The 17,484-nt window shown below is 31.6% G+C and overlaps 1 protein-coding gene across 1 annotated transcript in view; it reads right to left on the reverse strand.

Moving 5' to 3' along the window:
• The window catches only part of Oseg1 (intraflagellar transport protein Oseg1), a 51,391-nt gene extending 36,059 nt beyond the window's left edge, over positions 1 to 15,332 (reverse strand). Inside the window, exons 1-11 of the mRNA XM_076494945.1 lie at positions 15,216 to 15,332; positions 14,881 to 15,072; positions 12,577 to 12,807; positions 9,106 to 9,182; positions 8,504 to 8,637; positions 7,011 to 7,090; positions 6,727 to 6,814; positions 5,580 to 5,771; positions 5,088 to 5,226; positions 4,034 to 4,092; positions 1,485 to 1,628 (exon numbers count right to left, since the gene is read on the reverse strand). Coding sequence (XP_076351060.1) covers positions 1,485 to 1,628; positions 4,034 to 4,092; positions 5,088 to 5,226; positions 5,580 to 5,771; positions 6,727 to 6,814; positions 7,011 to 7,090; positions 8,504 to 8,637; positions 9,106 to 9,182; positions 12,577 to 12,807; positions 14,881 to 14,939 — 1,203 coding nt within the window. The 5' untranslated portion in view covers positions 14,940 to 15,072; positions 15,216 to 15,332. The remainder of the gene's footprint in view (positions 1 to 1,484; positions 1,629 to 4,033; positions 4,093 to 5,087; positions 5,227 to 5,579; positions 5,772 to 6,726; positions 6,815 to 7,010; positions 7,091 to 8,503; positions 8,638 to 9,105; positions 9,183 to 12,576; positions 12,808 to 14,880; positions 15,073 to 15,215) is intronic.
• Between the last annotated feature and the right edge of the window lie 2,152 nt (positions 15,333 to 17,484).

Genomic DNA, 17,484 nt, shown 5'->3' on the forward strand with positions numbered 1-17,484 from the left:
GAAACACATTATTACATTATCAAAGGTTAGATTAACCATATTCTGAAATGTATTTACTTCCCTAGTAATTACTGTGAAACTGAAGAATTTATTATATCACACAAATTAGTTTTGAATACACCATATGAAATCTTTCACATCTTTTCTTTATCTTATCTTTGCCACTTTTTTAATGTATTTTAAAGTGTTCTATATTTATAAACATAATAAAGAGAAATGTTCACCATTATTTTATAAAATTAATAAATTACAAGTTACAGAAATAATATTACTGTGGCTTCTAAAGGTTTGACATGCATTACTTTTAATCATAAAACAGAGAGAAACACACAGATGAAATATCACAAATGTTCATATGTTAAAAGTCACAAAAAGGAAAATTAAACTGATCATACAAGAGAAATGTTGATGGTTGAAATAGATTTAATATATTTAGACGTTTTTTAAACTAATATATGTTCAGCACACAGTTCTCAAAATTAGTGACAACAGATAACAAAGTCACTGGTTTTAAAAGCTGTGACATTTCATGAAAACCTTACAGTAAAATAGCAAAATTATTCTGAACTTTTTTTTATTTAATTTTCTAAAATATTCCAATGAATAATATTAGATTAAGATTCTATAAAAAACTAAAACTGGTCATCAATAACTATAATATTTAATGATATAATCATTTCACGTTTCCATGAAATGAAATTCCAACTACAGCTAAATTAAGTAGATTAAGGTAATAATCGAAACTGAATGTCAAATTTTTAAAAGTTCATTCTATAGTTTTGAATATGTAGGTCTATCTTTACAGACATATCTCACTAATTATCTAGAGTGCTAGCCTTCATTGACAGTTATCTGACTGACAACTTTTTACACTTTATTAGTTTAATTAAGAAAACACTTTTTGTATTCAAAATGTGATTGAAAACCAGAGCCAACATACAATGTGGCAAAAACATGTATAATGTGAGTGTCTTGAGTTTTATGTAGTGTAATACTAATGGGTACAATTTATTGCATTAAATTTATCATGGTTTCACATACTTTATAAACTAATTCATAACAGATTAAACAGATGAATTACATTTTAAGTTATTTAAAGAATAAGGAATATTAGTATTTGAAAACAAAGCTGTTAAGACCATTTCAGCTTCCATTACATAATACAAAATTTGTTTCGATTCTGACTCACTGGGGAAGTTAAATATCATAGGAACGGAATGTGGCAAAAACAGATGCCTAAGGTTTAATCTGGAAAAATGTTTTTAATTTCACAATTTAACCAAAAATATTTAATCAGTAGGAAAACCTAATGCAATTTTTTCACATCATTGAGGATTTTTGCCCTGTACTCTGTTTGTTTATTTAGTTTGTATGTGGAAGAGTATTTTCAGGACAAACCATTTACAATGGCTTTTTTTTTGCAGGCTTCACATTCTAATTTCAAGGATTGAGTACACATTTCAATTTCAATGGCGTAAACTTACCTGACACAGCACAATGTGGTTAGTACAAACCACTAATAGCGTACATTCCACCTTCTGGTTAATTTTTTCCTTAACTTTGTAATGCATATCATTGCTGTCCCCTTTCGTAAGTTCATATACCACTATTCTTTCAGGTAACTGAACCTAAATGGACAGATATGTGTGTGTTCAAAAATTTGTATGAATTTTATTTATTCTTGCTGCATAATTGACCAGATTAAATAATTAACACCAACCAAGTTTAGTTTACTGTGAAAACTGAGTTTGTTAATACAAACATGACTGATACACTCAATCAAGGAGCTGTGTCTCAACTATTTCTAACTAGTTAGCTTGGCTTTAATATTTCAGCTATTTCTGACTATTAAAGTTGATGTTAGTATCTTAGCTATTTCTGACTACTAACTGAGATATTAGTACCCTAGGAGTGAACTAATGTTAACTCTATACATTTCAACATTCTCCACATCATCAACAGAAGTGAATTAATGTTAACTATATGTTTCAATGGTTACCATATCATCAACAAGAGCAAACTAATGTTAGCTACACATTTCAGTAGTTACCACGTCACCAACGGGAGCAAATTAATGTTAGCTACATGTTTCAGTAGTTACCACGTCACCAATGGGAGCAAACTAATGTTAGCTACACGTTTCAGTAGTTACCACGTCACCAACGGGAGCAAACTAATGTTAGCTACACGTTTCAGTAGTTACCACGCAACCAACGGGAGCAAACTAATGTTAGCTACATGTTTCAGTAGTTACCACGTCACCAACGGGAGCAAACTAATGTTAGCTACATGTTTCAGTAGTTACCACGTCACCAACGGGAGCAAACTAATGTTAGCTACACGTTTCAGTAGTTACCACGCAACCAACGGGAGCAAACTAATGTTAGCTACACGTTTCAGTAGTTACCACGTCACCAACGGGAGCAAACTAATGTTAGCTACACGTTTCAGTAGTTACCACGTCACCAACGGGAGCAAACTAATGTTAGCTACACATTTTAGTAGTTACCACGTCACCAACAGGAGCAAACTAATGTTAGCTACACGTTTCAGTAGTTACCATGTCATCAACAGGAGTGAACTAATGTTAACTACATGTTTCAGTGATTACCATGTCATCAACAGGAGTGAACTAATGTTAACTACGTTTCAGTGATTACCACGTCATCAACAGAAGTGAACTAATGTTAGCTACACGTTTCAGTAGTTACCACGTCACCAACGGGAGCAAACTAATGTTAGCTACACGTTTCAGTAGTTACCACGTCACCAACGGGAGCAAACTAATGTTAGCTACACGTTTTAGTAGTTACCACGTCACCAACAGGAGAAAACTAATGTTAGCTACACGTTTCAGTAGTTACCATGTCATCAACAGGAGTGAACTAATGTTAACTACATGTTTCAGTGATTACCATGTCATCAACAGGAGTGAACTAATGTTAACTACGTTTCAGTGATTACCACGTCATCAACAGAAGTGAACTAATGTTAACTACACGTTTCAAAGACTACCACTTCATCAACAGGAGTGAACTAATATTAACTACGTTTCAGTGATTACCACGTCATCAACAGGAGTGAACTAATGTTAACTACACGTTTCAAAGACTACCACTTCATCAACAGGAGTGAACTAATGTTAACTACACGTTTCAAAGACTACCACTTCATCAACAGGAGTGAACTAATGTTAACTACACGTTTCAAAGACTACCACACTATAATCATGAAAATATCAAAACATGCACAATCAACATTTTAGAGGTAATAGGTTGGTCTGAAATAGAAACGTTTCTGACCATGTGTTTGTTTGATTTTGTGTGTTATTTATTACTTTAAAATTATGTGCCACAAAAACAGTATCTACTTGGTACATATCATAAACTTCCTGTCAAACTGGACTTAAAGATTCATGTTCAATATTAGTACATTATGATCGTATTTCATACGTACCCACATATATACTAAGTATTAAAAGAAACATGTCAATAAATATCAAAGTCAAATGTGACTGCATATACAAAAATGTAACCTTCTGATAACAATAATGAACAAAGGAATTTTTATTGTCTTTAAAATTGATGTTTTGTAAGAGTAATTTACAAATTTCACAACTTAGATACAAATACTGAGTTATATACTTCATCCAATACCTTTACAGAAATATGTCATGTAATTTGGTTTAAAGTACTGAGTTATATACTTCATCCAATACCTTTTCAGAAATATGTCATGTAATTTGGTTTAAAGTACTGAGTTATATACTTCATCCAATACCTTTTCAGAAATATGTCATGTAATTTGGTTTAAAGTACTGAGTTATATACTTCATCCAATACCTTTTCAGAAATATGTCATGTAATTTGGTTTAAAGTATTAAAAAACACAAAAAGGGAATTTAGTAATAGCCCACCAGTCTAGAAATGATTAAAACCAATTAATGATTTAAGTAAAATTTTTAATAGTCTTACATTTATATCCTAGGATGGCAATAAAGTTTTAAAAAATGGTAAAGAATCTGAACACTTACAGCAAGTCGATGTTTATAGACAGCCAATTTCTTCACTAAATCTCGACACTTAATTCTGACTGTGAGAAAAATAAATCAAATACAAATAGTTCGGTTTGTTATAATCAATTACACTTTAAAAACCTTTATTTATACATTTTAGGATTAGGTGACAGCGAGTACAAACGTACCTACAGTTTTCAATGAATTCATACTTTTTCGTGTACTAGCATGGTTATGTTGATCCTTTAATTATTTAATAAACTACTGCTTAATTATCAGTATTATAACTGTTTCTATAAAAAGATTAATATATGTTTTATTCCTCAGTCAAGGGTTAATTTGGAAGGACTGATATTACAAAGCCTAGTTCTAAAATAACAAGGCAAAGTAGTAACCAGTTAATAATGTAATAGAAACATAATATGAAACCCAAGTTTAGTCAAATTGCACATTCATAATATTTGTATTGTTCCATCTAAATAAAGTAGTGCATCCCAATTATAATAAATATTTATTTTGCACCGTGAACTGCAACAGCAATTTTAAAATATAACAGATTAAGAAAATATATATTAAAGATACTTTTGACTTCTTCAAAATAGGGCACTATGATATTATAGATATTTTTAAAAAAAATAACATTTATATTTGTTTTGAATTACATGGTTCTACAGTTCATATGAATATTTGGCATTTATCTTTAATAAAAAAATACAACAATATTCTTACCCCATCCTTCATTATTTTATATCCATTTTTAATTATACAGTGTAAAGTTCCAGTTATCTTTAACAATACACAACAATCCATGGTGACAAGAAAACTCACTTATAGAGAAACTTATGTGGTCAGCTACCACTCAGTAACCCTTTCTTTGTGAACATGACAATGACCAAAGAAGGTCGAAACGTTGTTTGCTCCTCTTTTAGTGCCTTCTCTACCCATACCAGCAATTTTTAAATATATAATACACAACAATATTCTTATGCCATTTCTTCATGATTTTATATCCATTTTTAATTACAGTGTAAGTTTTGACTTATTTTTTAACAATACACAACAATATTCTTACCCTTCTCTTCTGTAATCAAATGTTGTATTATCACATCACTCATGTTTTCTCTATATGCATAACGCTCCTTGTACAAGCTGTGAACAGTAGAGAATCCTAGTTCATAATATGCTATTGTTCCATCCTGGCATCCAACAGCCTGTAAAAGATGAGGTAAATTCTCTACACAACTGACTCTATAGTGTACTCCATTTACTTAAGTTTGTTTGTTGTTAATCATAAAACTACATAATGTTCTATCAATGCTGTGTCAACCTTGAGTGTTAAAATTTGATCTGAGGTATTGTAAGTTAGATGACTGAAGAGATATAGACTATTCTTAACTGTTTAATTACTAAAATGATCTATATGTGATCATTACAGATTAAGTTTATCCATTAAGCTAGGTTAAACTTCAAAACACACTTAAATGAGTTATTTTGTTATAAATCAATACACAGTTCTCACATGGAACAGAAGAACCTTATTTTTTTATAAAAATTATTTTCTTACCACTTGATTTGAGTCTGGTCGAGGCTTACAGCACCAGATCCATGACTCCTGTTCTGCTACATTCCCAACCAGGATGCCCTCCTTGGTGTATAACACTGCCTCCTTGTTCGATCCACTGATAATCATGTAGTCTCCATGAGAAAAGAAACTGACACAAACTGGATCAAAACTCAAGTGTCGTTCTTTTCCTACCTATAACAGAAAGATGTCCTCTGATTTTCAATAAAAAAAAATAGGAAAACATGAGAATATGTGACTGTTGATCTTTCAGGTTTTATAGCAGCTCCACATGGAACCAGTCAATCTAGGTGTATTGTTTCAGGCTCCTATATTAATCATCAATTGCAGTGATAAACATGTAATTAGAATTATACCATTTATTAGAAACAATTAAAGCTTAAAAGTGTAAATGATTATATGGTCTATAACAGAGACCTGATATGTCCCTACTGCTACAAGTCTATCAGCTTCAGATTTAAAAAAGTACAACACAAAAAGAAAATAGCCCTTCACGGCTAATAAAACAATATTGTAGTGTCCAGTGCTTCAGAAACTGGTATGTCTGAAAGTTACAGATATTTTATCCTATGATAAGAAAGTATGGTGAGTAAAGCAGGCAATGACAAATATTCCAAGGCCCTAGGTCACTAACAAGTACTTATAAAAGAAATAAGTTGATGAAATTCAATCAAGTTGATGACAGCTGCACATATAAAATGAAACTTTCAATCAAGTCAAGTATATATAAAAAAAATTAAATTCTAAGGTGAAAGAAAATATTTTAATATTTTTTGAAAACAGTAATTCACAACAAAAATTCAATAATTTCACAACCAAACAATTATACAAATGCTGAATCAAATTACATAAATTTTCAGACATAAACTACATACTATTATCATGGGATCTCAGTGATATCTCTCTGAAACACAAAACATAACAAACACTGATTTGTGAGAAAAATATTATGTACTGATGAATAGTTGCCAGGATTTCAACTCCCCTTTGCAGTCTGTTAACTAACCTCTTTATCTCAGGTTTCTACCTTTCTCTGTTTTAAAGGTATATTATTTTAAAACATATACAAACTTCCATACACCTTATGTAATGTGAACCAATTTTACAGTTACTTCAATTCTATACTTACTTGTTTTCCAGCAAGATTATAAAATGACAATGTCCTACCCCAGTCAACCACTGCTAAGACATCACCCCAAACATCAGCTTCATCCTCTCTAAAACAAAGTAATACTTTGTAGGAAAAACAATAACGTAAAACCAGGAAATCATGATAATAAACTCTTAATTACAATTACACAAAACAGACAAAGATATTCAGAATCAATGAGACTGATCCTAGTACAAACAAGATTGTGATATAAAACAAACTTATTACGAGAAGCATTACTCATTCATTGTGTGCCTACGTACCTGACAGGATTAAAGCACACACCCCACACAGGTGACAAGTTTCCTTTTGGTCTTTCAATACGGTGTTTCTCTTCTCCATTCTATCACAAAAAACAATCCATCAATTAGACAAACACCATGTTTTCTTCAGACCTATGCAACATAATTTTTCAAACCAATTTCACAATTAAATTTTATGAACATAAATACAAAAGCACAAACAAGTTTTTTTTTTTTTTATAAGTTACTTTATGTATTTCCATGTATTTGATTTCATTTAATGTGATAAAACTATCTAAAACTGTTCTGAATTATTCTCACGTTTACTTCATAACTGGGTAACTATTTATTCTTATTAATTTAATACATATTTACTGACAGACATGCCTTGGATTGTATTTCAGCTCCTTATTTAATAGTCCATATTATCAAAATTTCAGTTTTGTTTTTGCCAATTCCTGTGTAGATTTAGAAAGTAATTTTCCCCAATTTTAACCACATAAGTCATGTTTACCTAAAGCTGAGCAGAAAAACCTGATATTATCAACAAGCTTTGGAATGCAAGTTTTATATCTTTTTAGTTTTTATAGTTAAGGAAAAAGTTAAAATACATCTGAAAATATCATGAAGCAGAGGCTTTCCTTCTGAGCCAGTAACAAGACCACTAAAGTTCATTTTCAAATCCTCATGAAATTTTTTCACAAACTAATAATTTTTTCTCATTTGTATTTTGACATCACACATATAGATTACATTTCAAAATTAATTTGAACCCAATCAAAATGCTGATGGTATACTAAAACTTACACTATGTTTTAATAAGGGATGGAACTGGTCTTTTCCCAATGAGGAGGCCGAGATGAAACAGATAAACAAAAAGGATCCACCATACATCTATTGGGTGCACAAACACATGCACATATTGCTGAACTTAATATACGAACCAACTTTAACAGTAAGCAATGCTTGTTGAATGTGTGTGTGTGTGTGTGTGGAGGGAGCACATTTTGGGGTATCTTCTGTCCCAGTAAGTCTCTCTTACCACTGACCCTTGATTTTAATAAATTATCTTGTACTGTTATTCTCTGCTTTACACTAAATGTGTTAACTTTTATGAAAAAGCTTCTCATACACAGATATAAACCAAGTTCTTGTTAATCCTGAATGGGCAAATTTAATTATCATAAAAAAAACTAAACATATAAATAAGCTATACATTCATTTCATATACAGTTTGTACACACATCAGAAGCACTAATTTCAAATAGATTTATTTTGATCATTATTTTATCATCTAGTAAGGATGTGTGTTTCCATCTTTATCTAATTATGTTAACTTGCAATCAAAATATCATAATCCACTATTGTTTCCTTTTTCTCAAGGTTTTATAAACCCTTCAGCATGACAATGAAGCACATTATTGCTGAATACAAAGCAGGCCTCAATCAATGGCTTTGTTTATCACACTGATGTCATGTTCTCATAGTGCACCACTACAAACAAATTTCCATACCCTGTTTCGTATTGAGATGGACCCACTAATCATGCCAAGAGCCAGATGAAGTCCATCATTTGTCCAGCTGCAGCAGGTGATCCTGCTTGTTACACGATGCTTGGACACAGACTTCTGTTCTTGAGACCACAGACCTAATTCACAGAAAGGGAGATAACACCTAGACTAAATTTTATGGAAGTAAACATTTATGAGGTGATCTGATACCCAACAATACTTCTTAGGCTTAAACCACAGCATTTATATTAATTTTAAATCCCACTAGAAAGCAAGTAATACAGAAAACACGTGTATCATAAGCAAAATTATAAACCATACAGAAGAAATAAATGCTTCATATATCTGATACATTTCAAAGTAACATTGTACTCCACATAACTTACATTGGATATAACTCCTTGATTTTAGAAAGATTACAGTCTTATCTTTCAAAATGATTTTTTTCTCTTACTTAAAGTTACTTTACAACTTTTCCAAGCTCACAAAGCACTATATGAATCAAACTGATTTGTTCTTTTAAAAAAATAACAAAAAAATTCCTACACTGGACATAAATAAAAGAAATGAACAAACAGAAGTTGATACCTAAAACACAGACTTACCAAAGTCTGAACAAGCACAGCTAATTAGCTGATGAGATATTGGGTTATAAGCAAGGCACTGAATTGCATCATGGTGTCTGGAATAAAATAATCAATTGTCAACTTATGGTGAAGATAATTAAATTCTGAGTCCTCTAACTCATATTTTCTCAAACTTTTTAATTTATCTTTCAAATAAGTGATCGGATACTAAAATAGTGATTCATCACAACAGACTTGCACGAGTGAGTACAAAATACATTACAGGTACAACAGACGTGCATGAGTGAGTACAAAGTACATTACAGGTACAACAGACTTCCTGTGTATGTGTGTACAAAGTACATTACAGGTACAACAGACTTCATGTGCATGTGTGTACAAAGTACATTACATCTGGAGTTCATAGTATTTTCTCTAATGCAGGAGACTTAGCAGTTCAGATGTTCCAAAACTGACCCCACTCCTGACATTCTGAAATACAACAATACAAATATAAGCTTCTTCAAAATCAAAATAATTACACACCCTGTGGACATTTTAAAAGTGGCTTTGGTTTTAATAACAGATTTTCTGTAATTCAGCTATGCAGGTTTATAAAATAACAGTCCTTTTTTTTTATCATGTAAGAATTTTCCCAAATTGTGAAGATAAGTTACTTAGGTCATATAATTATTTTATTTACCATAATAAAGATTTTTTATTATGCTTGTTGACAAAAATACAAACAATTTGAATAAAATGGAAAAACAGTGATGTCAAATAAATACATATCCTCATTCATCCTGATTTTTTTTTGTAAAATATACATCCTTTAGTCTCAAAACTACACATTGTGGTCTTTCTTTTATATATTGTATCTGGAGCATCTCATTTAACCCTTTCGGCATGTTGGCGACTGCAGTCGACTTGAAGGCTCAGTGCGGCAAGTGACCTTCCTTTATTCCTGTTATTCTTATGTATTGAATTTAACATATATAGTATTGGGTACAATCACTGAATATTTCAGGGACTTTTGTTGAGTTACTGCCGAGATATCATGCTTTTAGTACTGATACCATAATTAGTTGAAGTATCAAACATATATGTTCAGCACCATGCCAAACATTAAAAGTTGTTATTCAGCACTGAAAGGGTTAAATACCTAGCAGTAATAAACCATCATGCCAATGTTCAACTTTACTTGATACATCCTCTTCCTGTTGTTTTGATGAAAACTTTCCCATTGTTCCTTGGTGATGGCACTAACATTTTCAGGGAAATAGTTCAATATGCGAGTATAAAAAATGAATTTTTAAACTCATATTACAACCAAACTCTTTGAATTTATCAAGCATGTTACTGACAATATTTTCATAACTTGGATCCCTGTAGTTTCTGGTAGAGTAGATACAGTTTCATGAACAACAGGCCTTATAGCAAACTGATGGTTTGGATAAGAAATTTCCTTTTTGAGTGTTGTAACTTTGTGAGCGACATCAGCAAAAACAGCAGTAACCTAAGGGGGTTCTAAACTCATGCAACACCACTGAAAAAGACATTTTCTTACCTCAAGTCTACTGTCTCAATTTAACACAAATGGACACAAAAAGACATTTTCTTACCTCAAGTCTACTGTCTCAATTTAACACAAATGGACACAAAAAGACATTTTCTTACCTCAAGTCTACTGTCTCAATTTAACACAAATGGACACAAAAAGACATTTTCTTACCTCAAGTCTACTGTCTCAATTTAACACAAATGGACACAAAAAGACATTTTCTTACCTCAAGTCTACTGTCTCAATTTAACACAAATGGACACAAAAAGACATTTTCTTACCTCAAGTCTACTGTCTCAATTTAACACAAATGGACACAAAAAGACATTTTCTTACCTCAAGTCTACTGTCTCAATTTAACACAAATGGTGCAGAGCTCATCATTTGTATCGATTCCCAAGTTTTATTCCAAAATGTGTTCAATATCCTTTTTTGATGAATTTTGTAATGTTTTGTCTTTGTTTCTTCATAATCATTTTACCACAAATATAACAGAATATGTTTGGGTACTTGCACAACTTCTTCCCATAGTGATGAATAAATAATATTTGAAAGAAAAATTGATGTTGAAGTTCATGCACAAACAAGTACTATCCAGAAATGACACGTTTTAATCACTTATACACTAGTGGTGTGTTTCTCATGCGTTCTAGAACAATCAATAAGGCTTTCACATCATGACTGGTCTAAAGAAATCTATAGTCAGTGGTCGTCAACAGTTTAAATATAGCTAAATGTGATCCAAACTCAAAAACAACTCATTTATGTAAAAGTATATGCAATATTTTGTGAAAAATCTGTATGTGATGGAGAAAAATGGATATCATTTCCAAATTCAGCATAGAGGAAATACTGTAGAACATGTGAAAACTACAAAACAGTAAAACCACTGCAGGCCTGTGTTATCAATGATAACAAGAAATAAAAGTACATGTTACAAGTAAACTCACAAAATTCATTCTTAAAATGTTACCTAACTTTTAAAATAATTTATTATTTACACAAGAGTAAACATATGCTGACTGACCCAAAATATTATTAATTAATAAAACCTTTATTTAAACACACATTACCTTCTTGACAAATCTAAGTCTAATGATCACTAAATGAGTTTATAACTGAATTTTTAAAAGTTCAGGTGCACTTGACATAACTTATCATCACTTACGTAGTTTATATAAAATAAAATATTTATTGTTTTATGTGTAAGAATTATCAACTTTAGGAGTTCAAATATATTTGTTTGTGAAATTTCTTTTAAGAAACAAAAATCTTTACTTTTGTTTAAATTTCAATTATTAACTTTTATGTCTTCTTACACTTTGAAAAATCCTTCTAATAGTTTTTATTTTATGAAACTGTGAATTCTGTCTTTGTTTTGATTTAAGAAAAAAACAACACACAGTTTTGTTGCACTTCCAATCACTGTTACAATAAATAGTTTTACCAGAATTATCATTAATATAACCTTCTTAAATGTAAAACAAACTTGATGTGGTTAATAAGTTGTAAATCTGTTCAATTTTCATTTATCTTCAAACCAAAATCTAAATTTGCAATTTAAATACAAGTTGTGTGTATAAAATTAGAGAAATAAAACAATTTGACTAAATTATCAAACACAAAACATTAAAAAGAAGAAATTTTATCTTCTATAAATTTTTGAGTTAACATTGCAACTTTGTCTTCCTGTAATAAACACATAAAAAAAACTACGTAACCTTGGAACTACATTCATTCCAATATCAACCGAGCTATTATAGGTAAACACAGCTGCTAATACAGCTCAAAGCTCTCAGCAAATATATACAGCTCAAAATCTCCAGATAATGGTTATAATGTTCAGGTGATACTTTTATGATGTCTGATATCCAAACTACTACTAACAGCCTTGGGAAGAATAATATAATATCATAAAAAAACGTAAATAATGATTAACACAGACTTACGAGTATTTCAATATTCCCTCTAGCTTATTAGTCCAGATAATTACTTGCTTATCTGCAGATCCAGAGGAAAACCGTTTTCCATCCTTTGCATAACATACACAATACACTATATCCTTGTGGCCTTTTAGTGGCTGGACTAGAGACCCATCATTGGTGTCATAAACTAAAACCCGAGTCCCTGCTGCAACTATCAACTGGGTTCCATCAGGCTTAAACGTCAAGTCGTAAACACTGGGTAGAATAATAACAGATGTCATATTCTTACCATGTACAATGAATTAAAATATACTATTCTCTTATAATCAACAACTTTTTAATACATCATTTGAATTTTTTTTTTCCACTCATTCAAATTTTAATCACAGTCACCACTGGGTAAAAAAGTACAAGCCTAATTTGTTGAATGCTTAATTATGTCATTTCACTGCACTTAAACAAGAGACCATTTACTTGAAATGACTTACAATATTTCAAACCTTGCGATTATCCAAATATTTTAAAGCTATATTAATATATAAAAGTGGATAAAAATCCTATAACCCGAGCACTTTCAAGAGGAGAACCTTTTGAAAGCACTCGGCTTATAAGTGTTTTATTCCTTTCCATCAAGATTTTGTGAATCTACATGTTTTTTTTAACATCTTAAAACTTACATATTAGCTCTTTTAAACATGAAGAATCTCAATGACTACTTGTGAATGTATGATAGAACAATACTAAAGGTTTATATCTCTGAATGAAATTAGGATTAAGTCAAAACAGATAATATTCAAGATCAGACAAGACAAAACCATAAGATATCTGGATCAAATTATATTTACCCAAAAATAATGAAGGAAACAAAATATATCTTTTAAAGAGCATCAAATTTAATGTTTAGTGAATCTGTTGAGTATGGTAAGGTACCATAAGATTGAAGATTAACTAATATTACACTTGTGATGACGAATTAACATGAAGACGACCTAGAAGGTCGAAATGTTGTTCTCTGCTTTATTAGTAAAGGTTTTCATACCTGTATCAGCTGTCCTGAGATACAAATATCACCCATTTTTAAGGGGTGGAAGCAGACAATATACAAGTTGTTGTCAATCAGTTAGTTCTACTTCAATGGTAAGGAAACTGCTATCCTAATACTTAATTAAATTTACAAGAAAACTTTCATATTACCAAACAGTTAGCATGGATCTAAAAACAGATATGTGTTTTATGAATGTACTAATATTCTGTAAAAATGTTCCATATAACCAGTGCAGAGTTGTGCAGTAGTCTTGAATGTAACTAAGTTTTATATAAAGATTGTATCTGTCGGTGAAGATAACGTAGTTAAGTAGAATGAGAGAAGGTTAGGGGTAGAATGATGTTGTAAATAGGACAAAATAACAATGTACTGATGTTACAAGTGGTATACATCATGGTTCTGTGATAGATACTTGTGTATCAGTAACGTCATGGACATGCCTATTAGTTTGTTTGTTTTGTTTTTCAACTTCACACAAACCTACACAATGGCTATCTGCACTAGCCTTCCCTACCTTAGAAGTGTAAGGCTAGAGGGAAGGCAACTTGTCATTACCACCCACTGCCTCCAATTCTTGGGCTACTTACTCTTTTATCAACAAATAGTAGGATTGACTGTCACACTGTAATGCTCCCATGACTGAAAGGGTAAGCATGTTTGGTATGATATGGATTCAAACAAACAATCCTCAGATTACAAGCCAATTGCCTTAACCACCTGGCTATGCTAGTTATCACATTATTTACTGTCATATATAAAATTTAGGAAGAAAAAGATTTGGGCATAGCTATTGCAAAGCCTGTTGATAATGTACATTAGGCAGCAATGTGATAAAAAAGATTTTGGGTCATGTACATATAAAAACTAAGTACATATCTATGAGGTTCACAAGTTCATTTTACAAGGTGTTGATGAGAACTCATTTAAAACAAGTTTTGTTTACCTTATTTAAGATATTATATTGATTTGTTGGAAAGGGCACTGTATTATCATATTAAACTGAATTTTGCAAAAACTGAAACAGTATTATTAGTATCAAGTAGGTCCACTTTAGAAGGAACATAAGTAGAATAAATTACGAAGTTGTACTGAATTAAGTCAACTTGTGGAACTAATGTAACAGTGTAAAACGTTTTCGTTATCAATATCATTAGGTGGACTGGATTTTGTATTTTAAGAAATAATCCAAAACAAAAGAACCCATCCAACAGCAGAAAACCTTTCACTTTAATTTTCAATAATTGCTTTTATTTGTTCTGAAGCACAGACCCTGCTTTACTTACCACTGTTCAACATTTTCTTTATCATGAACCTTATCAACCCAGCAAGGAACTGATCTCATTCCGGCGCTGAAGATGGAATTTGTAGGTTTGTGATCAGCGTATTTGTGGTTACTGTTAATACAGTACTTTTTAATTTTTCTCTAAACCGTAATGCTCATTGTTGACATCTTATCGTTTGCACCACATCTCTAGCTGAAGAAAAAAGTGGAAAGAACATCAAATTCAATAATTGTCAAATGTAAATTACAGCTTATGTATAACAATTACTATAACTGACACTTAGAAATTAAGTTTGTAGGGTACGTTAAAACTAAAAACCTTGTATAACTACTTACATTAGCCCTAGTTAGATACGGTTCACTTTATTTACACACAACTATTCAAGGAGCATTGTGATGCTCTCTGCCGTCCAGTAATATGCTTTGAAAAAATAGTGAGAGAGAAAGAGAGAATAAAAATAAAAATGGGTTAATATTTGTTACGATTCAAATGCCAAAAACTGTCAAAACATTAGAAACTATTAGATAAAAATTTGGGACACAAATCATACTAGCTAAAATTATTTTCCACATTTCTCCTAACTAATTCATTGTGGCTTCAAATCAGAATGATGTAAAAATAAAAAAGTGGCTGGTATGGATACAGAACAACGTTTCGACCTTCTTAGGTCATCTTCAGGTTAACAAAGTGGATTTTTCGTCAAAATGAAAAATAGCAGTTAAGATTTATCTGAAAAAGAGTATAGAGCTTTACATAATTGTGTATTATATCTTTAACATTTTTAACGTTCACCACAAATGGAAAATTTAAAAATGTTTCGAAATAAAAAGTATTTATCGTTTAATGTTTTTTGTTATTGTGCTAGCCGTCCCTAATTTAGCAGTGTAAGGCAGCTAGTCATCACCACCTACCGCCAAATCTTGGGTTACTCTTTTACCAAAAAATAATGGGATTGACAGTCACATTATAATGCCCTCACGGCTGAAAGGGCGAGCACGTTTGGTGAGACTGGGATTCGAACCCGCAACCTTCAAATTACAAGTCGAACGCCTTAACTCACCTGTCCATGCCGGGCCTGTTATTATCCACAAAGCTACACAAAGAGCTACCTGTGCTCTGCCCACCACGAGTGACAAAACTGGTTTCTAGCAATACAAGTCCACAAACATACTACTGTGCCATTAGGGAACAAAGTGTTTGTAACCCAACGCAGTTTTCACATGATCAAGTAATTTCTGTAAGTGTTGGAACTTTCTTAACATTAAAGAAACAAGAGGAAATCATCAAATGCCGCTGCTATAATTAGATAACAAAATCGATCATGAGCTAAAAAGTTTTAGCTCCTCTCTGCCTACCGATAGTACAGCGGTAAATCTCCAGATTTATAACGCTAATATCAGGGGTTCGAATCCCCTCGATAATAGCAGATAGTCCGATGTGGCTTTGCTATAAGAAAATATATATACACACACACACATAAACTACTATGTCGCGGCTAAAAATAAAATAATATAAAAATAGCCACCGTCATAAACTTGCACTCCTGTTATAATAAAAAGCCCAAGCTTTCAATACGTATAGTTTCTTCTACCATCTCAAAAATGTTGTTTTATTCCGTAATACATATATATCATTTTTACATATATTACTATTTTTAATTTACTATTTATTAATCATACACTTATCCACACATCTATGACAGTTAATGCTAATTCCCCACAACAAAGAGTAATCGTTAATTTACTTTGAAATAACATTTTAATAACGAATTATTCACTTTAAAACCTCTATTCATTAATTATAATTACAGTATGATTGTATTGCTTTATTTAATATGTTTGCATAAGCACTCGAGTCCACATAACCACAATCGGGGCCATATGTACAGATCAAACAACTTCGATTTTTTTTTTACTACTAGTGAAGCTGATGGCAAAGTTTGAACTCATAATAAATGAATCCTTTTGCATGTTCATAAACAATGAAGCATGTCTAAAGTTGAAAATTAGTAAGTATATATGCTTTTAATAGAAGTCACCAATGTAACTTTTCCAAATATTAAACGTGTAAAGTACTGTGTTCTTGATGTAATCCACAAAGAACAGTTATTGGTAATGTTGAAATCGATAAATATCCAAAAAACGAAAATAAATTTTATGAAAAATTGCATTTATTTGGAGAGATCGTAACTCATTTTTGAAGAATTTAGGAAACCTGGAGTATTATTCAAAGATTACCAATGTTAGGGAGAAGGGGTATGACTATGCAGTAGGGTGCGTCAAAAAACAAAAGTTGTGACACTCAGTTGCTTGCTTATAATTTGATTCCATTCAATGAAAAAAATATGCTAGCGTAAAAATCAATCCAATACATTAATATTTAGGGGTTGCGCAATGCGCACAAAATAACAATGTGCTTCCGGAACCAAACGAAAAGTTGGCATTAGTGAAAGGCTAGCTTCGGCTTTAGACAGAACCCAGATCAGATACCGAAAAGCCGCGCAACTTTTGCTTCCTTTTGCAGCTCATATTGGACATAATATCGAGGATCTTGCCATTAGCCCAAGTTCCATAAGGAGGAAACGAATTACTAACCGTACTCTTC

This window comes from Tachypleus tridentatus, chromosome 3 (genome assembly GCF_004210375.1).
Source record: "Tachypleus tridentatus isolate NWPU-2018 chromosome 3, ASM421037v1, whole genome shotgun sequence".
NCBI classification, from domain to species: domain Eukaryota; kingdom Metazoa; phylum Arthropoda; class Merostomata; order Xiphosura; family Limulidae; genus Tachypleus; species Tachypleus tridentatus.